The 17,095-nt window shown below is 44.3% G+C and overlaps 2 protein-coding genes and 1 long non-coding RNA gene across 16 annotated transcripts in view; 2 read left to right on the top strand and 1 right to left on the bottom strand.

The window, feature by feature from the left end:
- Positions 1 to 3,205, top strand: part of MCF2L (MCF.2 cell line derived transforming sequence like) — a 152,005-nt gene extending 148,800 nt beyond the window's left edge. For all 14 annotated transcript variants that reach the window (XM_038173320.2, XM_038173318.2, XM_038173316.2 and 11 more), the window contains 3 exons: positions 425 to 537; positions 659 to 762; positions 888 to 3,205. In XM_038173320.2, the coding sequence (XP_038029248.1) occupies positions 425 to 537; positions 659 to 762; positions 888 to 982 (312 nt within the window). In that variant the 3' untranslated portion in view covers positions 983 to 3,205. The remainder of the gene's footprint in view (positions 1 to 424; positions 538 to 658; positions 763 to 887) is intronic.
- The window catches only part of LOC119715607 (uncharacterized), a 31,244-nt gene that overhangs the window by 5,304 nt on the left and 8,845 nt on the right, over positions 1 to 17,095 (bottom strand). Inside the window, exon 2 of the long non-coding RNA XR_011806089.1 lies at positions 1,463 to 1,561. This is a non-coding gene — a long non-coding RNA (uncharacterized lncRNA). The remainder of the gene's footprint in view (positions 1 to 1,462; positions 1,562 to 17,095) is intronic.
- On the top strand, positions 7,045 to 16,351 carry F7 (coagulation factor VII). Its single transcript, XM_013101879.5, has 8 exons — positions 7,045 to 7,680; positions 9,770 to 9,930; positions 10,485 to 10,509; positions 10,603 to 10,716; positions 12,004 to 12,144; positions 14,787 to 14,887; positions 15,362 to 15,482; positions 15,647 to 16,351. The coding sequence occupies exons 1-8, from the start codon at positions 7,611 to 7,613 to the stop codon at positions 16,186 to 16,188; spliced, it is 1,275 nt and encodes a 424-aa protein (XP_012957333.2). The 5' UTR covers positions 7,045 to 7,610; the 3' UTR covers positions 16,189 to 16,351.

Here is a 17,095-nt window from a genome sequence, read left to right as displayed (position 1 = left end):
TACCCGGGGATGGTGTACCTGCAGACCAGCAAGACTGCGAGTGCTTATGATGTAGTACAGAAGTCAAGCAATGACGTGCTCAGCTGCTGTGTCACATACATCGTGTCACTAGTTCTCCAGGGATTTTTTGTTTGTTTGTTTTCCCTTGGGATTATTTTTTTTTTCCGGTAGAGGTTTGAGTTGTTGTAATGGAAACATTTCACAGAATGCTTTTCAGGGTGTGAGAATTCATACACTGAATTTGCATGGAATTAAACAGCAAAGCTATACTGCCGCTCAGTATGCATAGTTACACTGTTTTCAACGTGTATGTGCATGAGAAAGAGAAAGAAGGGAAAAGTGCTTTAATTTTCATAACAAAAGCTGCAATGAACTTTAAGGTACTCAAGAGAAATCATTTGTGTTTTTCCCTGTGTGCATTTAGACTCCTGGTAAATACACAGTTGTGACTGATTATGAAAGAGGAGTTTCTGAAGAATTCACAGTGAAAAGCGGAGACCTAGTTCAACTGATTCGTGAAGGCGAGGATGGACTTTGGTACGCAGATCTGTGTTTGGAAACTTCTATACGTGGAACTGCGTTTAGAAGGCAAATGTTTAGGGCAAAGCTTTCAAAAGTGGTAAATGAAGCAATCTGACTGTTTTCTTCTTTTTTATAGGTATGTGAAGAACCTGAGCACTGGTAGAGAAGGTTGGATCCCAGCAAGCAACCTGCTGATGCTCATAGGCAATTCAAAATCGGCTCAATCTTTGAGCAGCTCTGGTAGGCTATTTATTATAAATGCGATGCTTGTCTATCTGAAGATTCCTGTTATGAAAGAAACCTGTGAAAAACAACCATATTGTATTTGCTTGTGTTTTTCTTTTCCTCTCCTTTCCCCTTCCCAGAATCAGGCACTGCCTCCAGCACTTTGAGCACATCATCAAGTTGCAGTGACAGCTGCAACGCCAGCAGCACCAGCTTCTCGGACATTAAGGGCTAAGATCGAATTTTCACCCCACCTCCATGGAAGGTAAACTGGAGTTTGCCATCTTGTGTGGAGTTCTGGACGTTGGACTCAAACGAAGGACCACCTGTTCTGTGTTGCTGGCTTTGAGTATTTTCTGTGGTGATTTTCAGAGATTCTCACCGAAGATCACAAGGAAAAGTCCACAGGATGTGAAGCTGTAAATAAAAACTAAGTGATTTGAAATAGGGTATCATAGAGGCTTCTGCTCTGAATTCTGGAGCTGCAGAGGTGCTAGCATAAAACATTTTATCCCACTGATATACAGTCAGGTTTCTGCAGAACTGTACTTTTCATAACACCCAGAATCTGAAAGTGAGCAAACAAAATGTGTTCAGTGCTAAATCCTTATTGTAAACTAATAACATAGTAGTCACTGTACAGGATAGGTATGCCAAAAATAAATCAGATTTTAAAATTTCTCTCCCCCAAAATACCCTTTCTCCATGGATGTACCTCATTCAGTGCAGTGAAGGGGACTTTTACAGGAACGAGGAAGTAAGTTTGGTCCAGCCATTTCTCTTCTCTTGGGTCGTCAGGATACTCTTCTGTACCCTAGAGATTGGGATGCAGAGATGACTTATTCACTGACCACAACAGCATCAAAAGAAAATATTATTTGATCCTTTCCAACCTTTTGATAACATGTGCAACAAAATAGCTGTTCCCTCAGACATTTTGGCTTCACAACCAAACTCTTCACCAATTTCACTGTGTTTACATAGCCTTGGCAATTTAGTACTATCTTTTTCCTAATTTGGGTGCACAATGACACAAACATTCTTATTCACTTGATGATTTCTTATTAAACTATAATTGCACAGTTACCTTCGATTTTAATTAGCATGCAGTTACAGGCAAAGGAAACTATTGTGGCTTCCCTATGGGTCAAGAGCCTTTCTCCAGAAAAACATAAGAGGTCAAGAAGCCAGATGTAGTTTTAGTCAATGGAGTATGTTGCAAATTTATTCAAAAAAATTTTAAAAAATGACACTTTTTTTCTGTAAAGGGGAGCACAAGGAGGGAAAAAAAATCTTTATTAGAGTCAGATTTGTCCTGTGGTCAAATATTTTTTTTTTTTTTTTAAAGGAAGGATAATGCTAAACTTGCGATTTTTCAAGGTATGATGTAAGCCAATGTTATAAACTTTTACCTTGTGAGATGTTCTTTGCACTTCGTCCTTATAAGCAGTACAAAATTGTATGCATGTATGGAATAATGTATTCATTCCTTTACATATTTATAATGTTTTTACTTATATGAAAATAGGTTTTTACCCAATTTGTATGTCATATTTGTTAAAAATACCATGGATGTTAAAAGCATAATTTTTCAGAAGCTCTAAGCAAAGCAAATTGTGTCTATGGGAATTGCTGTTAATTATCCAACCCTCTGGCTGAGCCCTGAAGTCTATCTTTATGCCAGAAATTTAGACTTCAGCGGCTGTAGCTTGGGAAACTTAAAGGAGAAACACTCGAAAGAAAGATCTTGGTCCTCAGTTCCAAAAGCAACCCTGCCCCAGACAGAATCAGAAACGTAGCTGACTGTGGTCAGTACAAATTGAAACGTGTGTGTGTATATATACACACACCCACACATTTATGCAGATATATCTGTGCTGGTGTGTGTGTATATATATGTGTGTGTAGATATGTATATGTGTAGATATAATGTATCAATGTAAAGGATGTATTTATAGTCTTCATGCTGCTGAATGTGTCACTTTACAATTCATAAACACTTAGGTTTCTTGCAATACTGCAATATAAAGGTGGGTCAGGGTTTTACTTCAGGCGTCTTTTCCAACACAGAAATCCTCTGATCTTTTTTTTTAATTATCCCACGTAATACTGTGCAGACCAGGAATATTTAGTCTGGTATTTAACAACGAAATGGCGGCATGAGATTCAGCTTATCTTCATCTGTGTAAGTTATTTTGTACATTCTGTAACATAATTTACTTATATATTGCTGTCATCGCTAGGATAAGACTGTCCTTTCATTTCTCACTGCAGCCTCATTTGTGTTATTTCAATGGTTTCCTCCACATCATTGCACTTTAATACAACCCATTTCACTGTTTCCCCCCCCCCCTTTTTTTTTTTACTGCTGTTGTGATTTAGAGGTTCAAAGTCAGAGGTCTTTATTGTAATTATGAAAATTTGAATAAATTTCAGCACTTCTTGCTGAATGCCTTTATACAGACATGCTCCGTGTTTTATTTTTGTCTTGTCGTCTTAAAAGCTGCTTATGGTTATCATATAAAAATAGACTGGATTTTGAACAGAAAAGCAGGTTTGTCTAGCTGTGGCTAGTTGGGATTCAAAACCCTCTTCCTGTTCTGCACAGATGTCAGTGAGCAAAATGCAGGAGTTTGTCATCTTTAGAGAAGTGATGGAAATTAATTATGGTCTGAATTTCCATTCTACTTCTGTATCATCAGGTGACTATTATGAACCGCAGTGTACAGTTCTGAGTATCCACAAAAGTCACCAGAAGTCTCTCTGGTACAAGAGAGCTACCCCAATCCAAACCCTTAATTTAAGATGCAGTTATAGAACTGTCCCTTAAGAGTTAAATTGTGTCTAGATACAGCGTCATCAAAGTAAGATGCTTAGATGGTGAAATAGCTTATTTGAGCTTTTATTTCAAAAGAGATTAATAGGTAATGTTTAAACAATGATGGCCACAATTACCAATAGCTACTGTTCATCTTCAGTAACAGCTATTGAAATAAAGGTGAGATCCTTTCGGAGGCTTCAGAGCCCCCTTACCTGGCTCATGCTCAGGGGTCTTTGTCTTCTACTCTTCTGCCCACCCTTTCCCAGGCAGTTTTTGGCAGGATCAGCTCCCAGAGCTGATGAACCTTTCCTCTCTGTGAGCAGAGGTGCCTGTGCTTGCTCCTGTGGCTCTGCCAGGTCCCCGTCAGGGACAGCCCCAGATGGCAGCGGGGCAGGGTTATGGGATGCATGGGGCGATGACATCCTGGGGGGAGCTTTTCTGGAGCATAAGGTGGCACAGTTGTTTTGGCACCCCTTCCCCTCCTTGGCTGCCCACGCTCTGTTGCACAGGGTCAGCTCTAAATAGCTTGTGTAAATAAGCACTGATGGGCTCCAAAGAGTATTCACAGTGCAGCCTCCTCGCCCAAAGCTCGTCTTTTCTTAGAAAATTTGAGGGTAGTGTTATGCATAGAGAAGCCCTTGACAAAAAAAAGGAGCGTGATGTACATAAACAGCAGGCTGTGAGACAAACTGGCAGCATTTCTTCATCAACCTCTGTGAGGCTGGATGAAGAGGAGGCCTCTCAGCTTTTCAGAGGAGGCCAAGTCAAGGCCTGGCCAAAGGAAGCCCATGAGGAGCTCTCCCAGCTGCTCCATGCATGGCTCTGAGCCTGTGGAGACAGGCCAAAATGCCTCATAACATTAAATACCTGTAGAGACCTATATGCAAGAAGAAATAATGTGCTAAAATATGCTTGTACGTATAGTCACATCTCTCCTGAAGACCATCGGGACCGCTGCTGCCTGTACCAGCAGCAGCCTAAAGATGGTGGTAGAAAATCAAGGATCGAGGCCTGCGTTTCTGTGCTGAAAGGTTTGGACTAAGGTCAGCCACTTTGGTGCTGAAATATTCTCCTTGAAAAAAAAAAAAAACACAATTGAAATGAATTGATGAATCACCTTTCAGGTGTTTGTATTTATTTATTTGATCTCAATTGCCAAGACAGCAAAGGGCTCAGCTGTGCTTAAAAGGCTACGTGTTTGCTAGTGGTACTGGTATAGCTGTGATGGTCTTAGGAAATAGTCAAGAGAAGATCTGTAGTAGAGTTAATTTCTGTTATTACTAGCTGAGGTAGATAGCACTCACCATAAACTTTCGGGCACACCGACTCTAGTTTAAATGTATTTTGCACAGCCTTTCCTATGTCGTTTGTTTCCTTGTAGGAAAAAAAAATCCACGTTGACATTAACAATATTTTAAGAACCTGTATTCAGAGCTGATCACAAATATATATATATGTATTAAATAATATATATATATGTCAAAAGTATTATTACCTCCCCATTTTTTACTCCTTCTCTATGAGCATAGTTGCTGCACAAGGGCAAAGAACTCAGCCAAACGGGCAAGGAATTTTCTCCTAGAAAGAAATATTTCTCTTTTGATGTCTAAAAAGCAAATTGTTTGCTTTAAAGCTTAGTCACATAATATTTATGTATTTACAGTTTAGTACAACAGGAAATAATTAACTTGATAACAGGCTTGGATCACTTTAAAGTAGTCTGATAAGTGTATGATGGCAAGTTACATCTGTTATTGGAGATTTAGACTGAATTTTCCATTTTTAGCTTGTTCCTAAACCCTTTTTACTTAGATACCCTGGTCAGCTCACTCAAGTGATGTCTTATGGTATTTCAGAAATGGAAATCTCTTTAAAAAATAAATAAATAAATAAATAAATAAATAAATATAATCACTGAGTGCTGACAGGAAAACTCATGTTTAAATAATCGGTGACCTGACGGATCAGACTGAGTTGAACAGTTCCCAGTAACTTCCATATGTGTCTTATCTTCAGCCCAAAATATCAAACTAAAAATAGTAAAATCATGAGTTTTTCTTCGAAAAATGTCAAAATAAAACAAGACAAGAATAAAGAACAGCATGTTCTGAGACATCAATTCATGTCTTCCAGGCTACTGCTTCTGGTTTAGACATTTTTACACATTGTTAACATTTTTCTTTTTTTTATTATTATTGCTTTTATTTTTATTTTGTATAAACTTGGAAAGAAAGCAACTTTGGACTTCCAAAGCATACGCTAAAAAAATGCCCTAAATCATATTTTCTGAACAGCTGTCCCCAAACAGATTCTAGCAGCAGTCATGGGGTGAGTTCGCCTTAATATGCATTTACTTTCAATTGGACGGTGGATTATTTTCCTTGGAATTGCTCTGAAAATATAAGGCAAGGCTGAAACCTCCACTGGGGAGGAGATTTATTGAGCAGAATACTGGGATAATTCTCATCAGCTACAGCAAGACCACACAAGAAAATCCCTCAAAGCAAGGTCTAGGGATCTAGATCCTGAAGGGATCCTGAAGGGATCTAGGGACCCTAAGTCCTGAAGATTTTCTGGATGCCCAGTGGCTCTCATCATGGGCACAGGCCTCCCTTCCACCCCTGATGACATCTAATCGGAGGAATTGTTCTTGGAAGAAGGGCTGGCCCCATGTGAACCCACTGCTGTTCCCAGCACTCGGACTTCTCCCTGGGAAATAACAATGGATTTTGTTGTATTCCCAAGCAGTAAAAACAAAATCTTTTGTGTTTGCGGGCTGGCAAGGGAGAAAGAGAGCAGGAAGGCACTGCCTCAGGCCTAGAGGATGCACAGAAGCCTGTGCACCATGGAGGAAGAGAAGCCAGCGAAGTGGTGTCACGGCTGTGGAGCAGGACCACCTGCACCCCCTGCCAGATCCCACCCTGCCCACAGAGACACCCCTGGGTGGCAGCAGGGACCAAGCTGGGCCGGCCTTGGGTGCAGGAGGCAGCTGGTGTTCAGTCAGACAGGGCTGCCATCCAGCCATGGCAAGGAGCAGCAGGAGCGCGTGCGAAGGGCGGCCGGGAGCCCAGCTGATGGTGGCTGCCTGGAAGTTCAGCCAAGTGTTGGCAGAGAAGCAGCAGAACAGCTGGGGCTTGTCAGGGCCACAAGGCTGAGGTGCAGAGCCAGCCCTCCTTCCTCCGCACCAGCCGAGGGGAGGACTGCCAGGAAGATGCCCCAGCCCTCGGGGCTGCTTCGCTTCTCATGGGCAAACACGCCCTTTACCTCCCTGCTATCTGAAGTCAATATTTGCCTAAGCCTGTTGTCAGCTCTCTGCTGTGATGCCACTAATTGATTTCCGTTAAATCAGGGGATTGCTGCTTTCCCAAATACAACGCGATTTGCAGACTAGCCCCTCGAAGCCCTGTCATTACTCATGAAACACACAACGTGGATCAGCTCCACGTCTCCTCAAGCCGGTACAGCTTGCAAGGCACAGGCTTCTTGCAATAAAGCCACAGGAAACCGATGTCGGGTACCTCTTGCTGGTTAATTAGTGTCTCCAAGTAACCTGAGCCAGAAGTTCAGGGTTTCCACTGGTGACTGGGGGGTGGGAAAGGTGGATGTCAGCAGTTTGGTCATCCCCCAAAGCCCTGACAGGCTGTACCTGGCCTGCCTGGTCGACACAAATACCCTGCCGCAGCTCTCTGTGACACGGCCAGCTCAGTGCCATGCAGACACAGGGGCCTGGCGTTTATTTTTTGCAGGAAAAAGGCCTGTTAGATGGAAAATAAAGGGGTAGGGTAGGAGCCTCTGCAATCAGCACAGCCTGTGCACAGCTCAGGAGAGTGTGCTTCGACAGCAAGCTCCCCGCTGGTGTGGTAGGGACACAGCACAGGACCTGCAGGTGCCCTTGTGCTCAGCTCTCTTCGTGGATCATTCCTGGTTTCCATGACTCGCCGGCCCCTCCTCTGCTCCCAGCGTTTGAAGCTGAGCTCTTTGGCCAAACAGTCCTTGCTGAAATGTCAATACGCCGCCGGGACGCCGACTTGTAGGGTTCATCATGGTTTCCAGGCAGTGCGTGGCTTTGCTTCTCTGCTTTCCGCTGCTGATTCTTCTTCCTCTGGACGCAGGTACGTCGCAGGGTACGGCTGCAATTACGTTTACTGGCAGCAGACCTCTCTGCTGGTACACTGGCATACTCCTTACCGCGAGTTTTGAGTGCTGTCGCATGCAGAAATGTTTGTCCTGCCTCTGGCTGTGCCTGTGAGCTGTTTGAAGGCTCTTGTTTGCTTTCAGTGATGGCATCCGTGTGCTTGTTTTGCCAGCTGAGGAAAATCCCTTCCACACTCCTGTGTGCATCTATCACCTCACTGCACAGGCAGCAGGTCAGCCATCAGCTGTCTGCCCATGAGGTGAAAACAGGAACCTGGATTTATTGTTATTTCATGCTGAGCCGTGGTATTTTGCAAAGCAGAGAATCGATAGCCTGTCATTCAGCTGACAAGAAATGAAAGAGGGGAAGACCGCGATGTTTCTGACGCAGTAGATGAAAGTGAGGTGGCAGTTCTTTGGTAGTTTCAGGATGTGTCTGAAAATTAGCAGCCAAATTAATACAGCAGAACTGGTGTTTTGTGATTCTCAGGTAGCCATTGACTGGCTCTCAAACTGTGATGACCAAAGCTGGAAGAAATTTTTAGAAAAGTGCAAAATGTTCCAACGTAAATAAGTGGTGAATGCAGAAATGAAAGTGGGAGGGTGTCAGTATCCATGTGCATTCATACATATGTAATGTATCTGCAGCATAATTATAAACCTTTGAAGAAAGCCATATTAAATGCATACAGCCTGACTTAAAAAATCACAGCAGAGCAACCCAGCTGACATTCCTGCAATGGACAAATATTTATCAAACACCCCTTGATATATTAGATGCATGCCACACAATACTTTAATCCTTTAAACAACTTGGAAATATGGGGAAAATGACCAGTATTTCACACGTAATTCAGCAAATGTCCTGATTAGACATCAATGCTGAGAGAAAAAGAACTCGCCAGACCGAGCTAGGCCCTCTCAGGATTCATGTTTGTGTGTATGGCTGTGAGGGTGCCTACAAGTGCATGCTTGGCTCCCCAGGTTCATCAGCCTGGTCCTTCAGAGGCCGCCCCAAGCCCTCCCAGCAGGCAGGAGGCAAATCTCCCTCTTTTGTGGGTCCTGTGGTGGTGGTGGAGAATGTCCTGGGGCACAGGCAGGGCATATGCACCATTTTGAACCCCTGACTCTACCCACAGTAGATGGGTTCAAGTTGCAAGTGTTTATGTAAGTTGTTGATACTAAGCTCCAGAACTCTCTACTGACATGGAGGAAAAGAAAAAATAAAAATAAAAACAAAAACAAAACAAAAACCACAACACACAATGAATTATTTCAAGACTGGTGCTGTGTATTATGTGGAACAAAAGTACTTTGCAGAATTCTTAATTATCCTGAATTATGCTGGATGGGCATAGCTGTGTGGTGCACTTGTATCCTGAAGCTGAGGAGCAGGTCAGCATGGGGACAATGCCATCAGGTGTGGGTGAGGAGCCCTGGCACAGGCTGCCCAGAGAGGCTGTGGGGTCTCCTCCTTGGAGGCCTTCCAAAGCCGCCTGGAGATGGGCCTGGGCAGCCTGCGCTGGGTGGCCCTGCTGGGGCAGGGCTGGGGCCTGGTGGCCTCCACAGGGCCCTGACAGCCTCAGCACCTCTGTGGTGCTGTGAAAGAGTGAAAGGTTTTGATACTGAAAACAGTGAGGAGTGGAGCACTGGGGAATTAGGGTTGACTGACTGACCCATCACCGAGTGACTTAGTGTAGTGAGTACAGGAGCATTGGGTGTTGCCATGTGCATCAGTGCTAGGTAAAGCTTGATAAATGCTTTTCAGCTGATAGAATGGGAAGAAATGGCCCTGCATATTTTGAGACCTACAGTACAAAGTGCACTGATGCTTTCGGAGTCTCTGGCACCACATTGGTATTATATGCCCTGTTCTCTTAAGGTCTGGGCTCTGTAAAATCCATCCACTTTACGTGGGAGGCACGCCAGAGGAGGGAGGCCCAGAAAGCTGTGTGCATTTGCCCAGCTTCTCATAAACAGCTCGGGAAGCAGAAAACCTTTCCTCCCTGCCCTTTCCTTCTGGAGAGCACGAATGTACAACAAACACAACATGCCACTGTTTTTCAGTCTTTCTGAAGCGGAAAGAGGCAAATGGCATTTTACAAAGGCACCGAAGGGCCAATAGCTTCTTCGAAGAGATAAAGCTGGGGTCTCTAGAGCGAGAATGCATGGAAGAGAAGTGCTCCTTCGAGGAAGCGAGAGAGATCTACCGTGATGATGAGCGGACAGTAAGTAACGCAGGGCTGGGCAGGCGCTCCCTGTCAGGGGGACCCACACACACCCGACTGCTTTGACACTTTAAACCATTACAGCAAGAGACCCAAGCACTTCGTGTCCTGCTCTTTGGCTCTTTGTCTTACATTTCCAGGGGGACAAGCAGGGTGAGCTGCTGGAGGGCATCCTGCATGGACCACACTGGGCAGTGCTAATTCAGGGGATGGTGGGATAGCGGCTTCTCTCTAAGCTCCCTCCCCGGTCCCTCAGTAATTCCAGGCCTGACAATACTGTCAATTATTGCATTATTCAGAGTTTGGTTCAGTCCATCCCACCTCCTGGATACAGAGGTCACTGATGGATGCCCTCTCTGTGTGTACTACACACTCAGCACATGAAAACAATGTAGAATGTGGAAAATAATGTAGAACATTTTATGGATATACACTTTCATAAAGGCAAATGGGCATCACTGTGGCTATCCTCAAGCCATCCTGTGCTACAAGGGCTGTAGGACTTCTTCTGAGCGAATTCATCTTTAATCAAATCTCGCATCTTTGTCTTCCAGAAAGAGTTCTGGCACATCTATTCCGGTAGGAGCACTCCGTCTTTTCCAGCAGCCACAAAGCTGCTCCTGCTGCCGCTGCTCTTGGCGTGATCCGGACTGACACTGCGTGTTTTTGCAGACCCCAACCAGTGTGACTCCAGTCCCTGTCAGAACGGCGGGAGCTGCGATGACCAGTTCCAGGATTACGTTTGCCGCTGTCCCGCGGAGTACGAGGGCAAAAGCTGTGAAAAAGGTCAGCACTGACATAGCTTAACAAAACAAAAACATTATCCTTGATTCAAATGCAAGGCACTGAGATGAGTGGGAGCAATCATTATTGCTCAGCATCTTTCTAGCAGCGACAGCCACTGTTCACACCGCCCGGGGTGCTGGATGATGGATCTAACCAGCCGGCAGCCAGGCACTGCAGAGCAGAAACACAATTATTACCCTTTGAGGATTTTGTAACAAAAATTGTCTTTTGTGAACCAGCTGAGAAAAAAAGGAGGATTTTTATTTTCCTACCCAAGTGCTGAAGTTGCTTTGACTTAGGAGCACGGTGCAGGGAGTGAATGAGAACTATGCTGCATGTGCATCATACAAAGCCCGAGGGGACGGAACCTGCATTAATGAAGTCAGGATAAGTTTTTCCACTGATTTCAGTGGGCAGAACAAATTGACTGTCATGCTTACACTCTGAGCATGGTGAGCCCAGACGAGGACTAGGCACCCATCAGTCTCACCAGGCAGCCTGACAGCTCCCACTGCAGCTCACTACCTGCCCATCGCTTGAAACAAGCCACAAAAACTATACCCTCATCTTCTCCATGTACTGCTAAGCTGATCACAACCACCTTCTCTACCACCTAGGCTTTGTTTTTCATGGTTGCTGCATTGCAGCAGCTCCCTAGTCAGCATCTGTGAGCCCTCTCTCCTTCTACGATGACTTAGTGCAAGGCTGAGTATGGGGTGATCCCTGTATGATTTCCTTCTGTGCCTCTGGGCCAGAGAGAGCTCACGGCAATAGAGGAGTGATTTCTACAAACACCAACATATGTAAAGCTGCCCAGGTGGCTGAAGTAAAAGAATCTGGCTGGAAAGAGGTTTTTTTGTTTTTCATTTTGTTTTGCAAAAGATAAGTTTTCTTATGACATGATTTATTCAGTGGTCATCCCAGAGCATCCTTGTGCCAAATGGGAGAATACAAACTACTTCCAGTTTTTCAGCCATGCGTTATGATGGTTACCATACAATTACAATCCTTTCATCCTTTTGGAAATGTAGTGTGCTCCTGCTGAAGCTCATGAATGCGGACTGATTTAATTTTAGGTGTATGCTTTTTAAGCATGGACTTTTCCTGGAATCCAGTCCTACGGAGCTTTTGCCAAGCAGTAGTAGCTTTTGACAAAATCACTGTACATAAATCACTGAAATCTGCTTGGCTGCCGTGCTTTCTTGTCGACATGTCAAGTCATAATTCACTCTTGTTAAGTACCAAAATCCACATTCAGAAACCTTAATACTCTTTCCCCGACTTTAGCCGTGGCTGAGAAGCTGAAGTGCATGTACGACAACGGCGGCTGTGAGCAGTACTGTGCTGATGAGCAGGCTGCAAAGCGAGTGTGCTTCTGCGCAGACGATTACGCTTTAGCGAGCGATGGTGTGTCCTGCATTCCCCAAGGTAAGACACCACGAGCCCGATGCTAACTCTAAGCCACCCCTGCAGGAAAACTTTTCAACACCTACACGTTAGGAGGTGCAAAACTCTTGGATGCCAGTTCCCTGCTTCTTCTTCAAGGGCAGAGTCTAGAGTGGTAGGTTGGGGCTTTTGTTGAAGCACCCCAAAAATGCAGTCTGGAAAGTGTGCACACTAAGTCACCCCTAAAAGGGCTGGTGGGAAGTGCTGAGCTCGATTTGGGGGCTGAAGCGGCTGAGTTGCTGCAGGTTGTGCAGTGCCCCCAGGACCCTGAGCTGGGAACTTCTCTTTGCGAGGGGCCCACAAGTTCTCCTCTGAAAAACTGGGCAGAAATCCCCTTTCTTCCTCGAAACCTTCAAGCGTGGGGAGGAAGAAGTAGTGCCACCCATTTGTTGGGCATTAAGCTTGCAGCTAGATCACTCACTCAGAAAATAAGGAAGCTGGATTCGCTTCAGCTGGCAAAGGTTCAAAGCATGGAGTCTGCATGCCAGGATGTCTTCTCAAGGGAGGTCCTCACCTGCTAGTGATGTCCTTCAGACCCCTCTTTCCTGGTCCCTCTCCTCTGGGACGTGGGGAATGTGAGTTTGAACACCCTGGGATGGAGGAGGGAGCTGAGCCCCTGCCTCCTCTGTGGGGAGTGCGCTCACCACTGATACAGTAGACAAGAACTGAAGCACATCCCATGGCCAGGTGGTCCAAATAAAGCAGAGCAGCGGGTACTCAGGGATTTGGGGGATTCGGGGGTCAGGCTGAGGGGTTTCCGCATGAGTAGAGGGGCTTTTGGCCTGAAAGGTGCATTTTTTTGTTCTAGCTTATACTCACTGTGGTAAATTATTTTGTGGCAGTGTTGTTTCACTGTTGATCTCCAGTTCATGTGAATTTGTGACTACAGACTTTGCTACCATAATTATTTCAGCACGGGAATCAAAGGAGGAAGATGCTTATTAAAATCAGAGAAAATCTGCTATTCTTTTTTTCTCACCTTCTATTTAGTAGTACCAAGACACTTTTGGTATTCCTCTAGACAATGTGGTATTTCTCTCACTCATCTGACAAGGTAAATTTCAGCAGGGACTACAACAGCACAAGTTCATTATGTTTCAAATACAGAAGCTGGCACTTTACTCTGTTGCAGATGCCTGCTTCAATTACTTTCTCAGAGGGGAAAAGGAGACCCCTGGGGACACACACACAATGGACAGAGCTGCAGGAGCACGTGTTCACATCTAAAAATGTAGTTCTGAGGGGCAATGCCCCCATGCACACACTGCAATGGAGCACTCATGCGGAGAACTGATAATGACAGCCCAGCTCTCGACAACAGCAATGTCATTTAAAAAAAAAAAAGCAAAGTGGTGATGTGCTTATCCCTTATTAGCAGATTCTGCAGTATCATGTGATGGGGAAGCTGCTTTTTGGAAAAGCTGAGAACAAAGAATTCAATATTCCCCACAGGCTTTAAAGCCCGTCTTCTCCTGAGCAGAGAGAGGATGATGTATTATTTGTTGTTGCTTGCTTCCAGAGGGCCAAAATACCGATATCGCTGACCACGCAGTGTGAGGATATGAAACTGTGCAGCTGCCACACTGCCAGTCCCTTCACCACCCTTCTGTCATCTCTCACCGTGTGCTTGCACCTTCCAGCACCCGGGCTTGTGTTGCTCTGCACACAGCATTAGAGGGCTTTGTGCCGCGTCTGTCCTGGTATTTCACCAGCTGCCAGCAAAAGAGCGAGTCCTGCTACTCCACACCCTGCCTGTATTCGTAAAAGCCCGATGCTTTCTTTGCGTTAGCTGAATTAATTGGCACGTTCAGGCTTTTACAGAACCGTGGAGATGTTGGATTCAACTTGGCACAGACTGCAGGGCCCTGGCTCACAAAGTGATAAAGAGAGAGCACTTCTCATCCCAGTGTTACTGCAGAATGGCTGCTGGACGTAAGGGATGGAGCATTCAGTTACAGCACAGCCAGCTGGCATCCCCCCAAAATAATCCAGTGACAGACCCTCTGCTTCGTAGCAGGAAAACTCAGTTGTGTGAAGGATGTACTGAAAACCCCAAGCACCGCACTGCGGCTCAGTAGCAGGTTTGGACCTCGAGACTTGCTTCTCTTATTGCCAGTCTTCACATACATGCTTGGGCTCTAAAAGGACCTTAGACTGAGGTGTGCAGCCTGGAAGGACTAAGCCTGTGGTCTCACCATGCCACAGTTGCTGTACACTTTTAGTACAACTGAGTTAAAATCAGCAGGGCTGCTGAAAATACACAGGCAACATGGCTTGACAGAGTTGCTTCTGCTCTGAAGTCTGCAGTCTGCCTCCCAGTGCTGACATATATCTTAAGCAGTTGTATTATTTGCAAGCTCCTGTGGTACACAAATATATGTCAGTGTTGCCTGTGTGTCTGCTCTCTATTTGTGAAACCATATCTGTCTTTTTCAAAAAACAAAAAAAGCCTATCTACCTGCTTTGACTTACTTACAAAGCCCATGCAACCAGACTAGAAATTTGGTTTTCACCTCACAAAACTCCATTGAAGATGTTTATGGGAATCAGTCTTTCTGTGAATTCAGTGCAATGAAATCACACTTGTTGCTCTTTTTTTTTTTTTTTTTTTTTTTTTTTCCCAGTGAAATACCCATGTGGAAAAATACTGGCAAAGAAGAATGCAACTGCAGATGGGAGAATAGTAGGTGGTTTCATCTGTCCTCACGGTGAATGTCCATGGCAAGTGAGTCTTCAGAAGTCTTTTATTAATTTTTTCCTTGTGAAACCATTATCTCATATTCATTATTTAAATTTTGTTATGTTCAAATCCATTAAAAGTGCAATCAAATTCCCTCTTTATCCATAGCCAGCGGATCCACCTGTGTTTCAATCACACATCTTAGCCTTGATCTGGAGTGCCTGTTTTCGTAGTAGAGTGGTAACACAACCTCCTCTGCATCCTAACCCCCAGACCTTAAATTTACTACCAAGAATTTTACCTGGGGACACACTCTTGGCCACTCTTGGCAGGGTCTAAACTATAAGATGGAGAAAATGTTGGTGGAAACTCCACCTCTTCCTAAATTCTCCACACAACCAGCATAGTATTCTCAAACAGCTGCATAAAATGACAGAAGGAAGCAATATAAAATCTGACTTTACCAAGATTTAGGTCAAAAACAGTTAAGACAGACATAAATTTGTTTTGTGTTGGCAGGCCCTTATAATACAGAATCAGAAAGAAAAGTGTGGTGGTACCCTGCTTTCCCCAGAGTGGGTGGTGACTGCAGCTCATTGTTTGGAGCACACCCATGTTAAAGAGCTTCGAGTGAGGCTGGGTATGTATCTTCCCTTTCCCATGTCATCAGACTGTGTTTATGTTAACTTCTCATTCTAGCAAGCCAGAGTGAAAACCAAAAAGTGTTTGTCCAGAGACTTTCTATCTCCATAAACTTCTACGGAATCGAATTGCTGTCTGACATGCACTCAATAACTTTTCTAGGTGAACACTCAATAAATGTTGATGAGAAAACTGAGCAAGAAAGTGGAGTTACCAATATAATCATGCATGAAGGATACAGGTACGGACAAGTCGATAACGACATTGCCCTCCTGAAACTGGAAACACCTGTGAACCTCACTGATTACGTGGTGCCAATATGTTTGCCTGAAAAACGGTTTGCAGTGTATGAGCTGTCCTCCATCAAGTTCTCCACAGTGAGTGGGTGGGGACGTCTGCTAGATGGAGGTGCTACTTCTTCTGTCCTGATGAGAGTTGATTTGCCACGTGTAAAGACACAAGAATGTGAGAAGCAGACCGATTTAAATATTACAGAGAACATGTTCTGTGCAGGAGACCTGACCGGCACTAAAGACTCCTGCAAGGGAGACAGTGGTGGACCTCATGCTACGAAGTACAAGAACACTTGGTTTCTGACTGGGATTGTCAGCTGGGGAAGGGGCTGTGCTGTTGAAGGCACCTACGGGGTTTATACGAGGGTATCCAAATACATTGACTGGTTGAAGAAGTCCATGGATTCATAATGCTGAATCAGGGCATTTCCAGATTGTGTTATTGACCCTTAATCTCTCTGTGACACTTTCCTATTGAAGCATTCCTACATTAACTTAGATATGTGGTACACGAGGTATTATTGATGATTTGAAATGAGTCTAATGCCTGCCTGAATACATCAAATAATTTCTATATTGTTGTAAACTCGAATATCTACATGTCAAGCAGGCACAGAAAGGCCATATCAGACCCGCTGCAGAGTCCCTTTCATTCTTTATCCATTTTTGGTAAGAGAGCTAGATGTTGAAAGAAAGACTGTCAGTAATGTGTCAAGCACACCATGATCCTTCCTTGGGCTACCCTCCCACCCTCTGGTTATCAGTGATGTACAGGCTTCCTGAGCAAGAAGTTGCATTAGTTTGAACAGCCATGAATGAACCCATTCTTCCATAAACAAGTGCAATCTCTTTTGAACACATTTACACTTCTGGCTTTCACGACTTCCTGTGCTGATGGGTCCTGAAATATAATGATGCAATGGCAGAAGAAAGAAGAGTTTCTTTTAAATCATGCTAAGTAAGGTAGCTTTCTCTTGTAGTGGTAGATTTGAAAGGGGAGAACTGTTCTTCAGAACAAGAAAGCTGGAAAAAGGTTAATTCCACATTTACGGGTCTGCTATGAAAACTTGATTTTAGTCTTCTGGCACCAAATATTATTGCAATAAGGCTATTAAGTGGAATATTCAATCCTAAATTTATGAATGGCGAAGAATGCCACTGATTTAATCTTATCTTTGCCTTGTTATTATGATTATCAATACAGAACGAAAACAAGTGAAAGGGAATGTTTGTTTAATTTGTTGGCCAGTATAATCTAACAGTGAAATGGTGTCCTCTGTCCTTTGGCCTAAAGCCAGAACAGGAGAACAATATGATC

Source organism: Anas platyrhynchos, chromosome 1, assembly GCF_047663525.1.
Source record: "Anas platyrhynchos isolate ZD024472 breed Pekin duck chromosome 1, IASCAAS_PekinDuck_T2T, whole genome shotgun sequence".
NCBI lineage: Eukaryota > Metazoa > Chordata > Aves > Anseriformes > Anatidae > Anas > Anas platyrhynchos.
The sequence above is the reverse complement of the archived record's forward strand: the minus strand, read 5'-3'. Positions and strand labels throughout refer to the sequence as shown.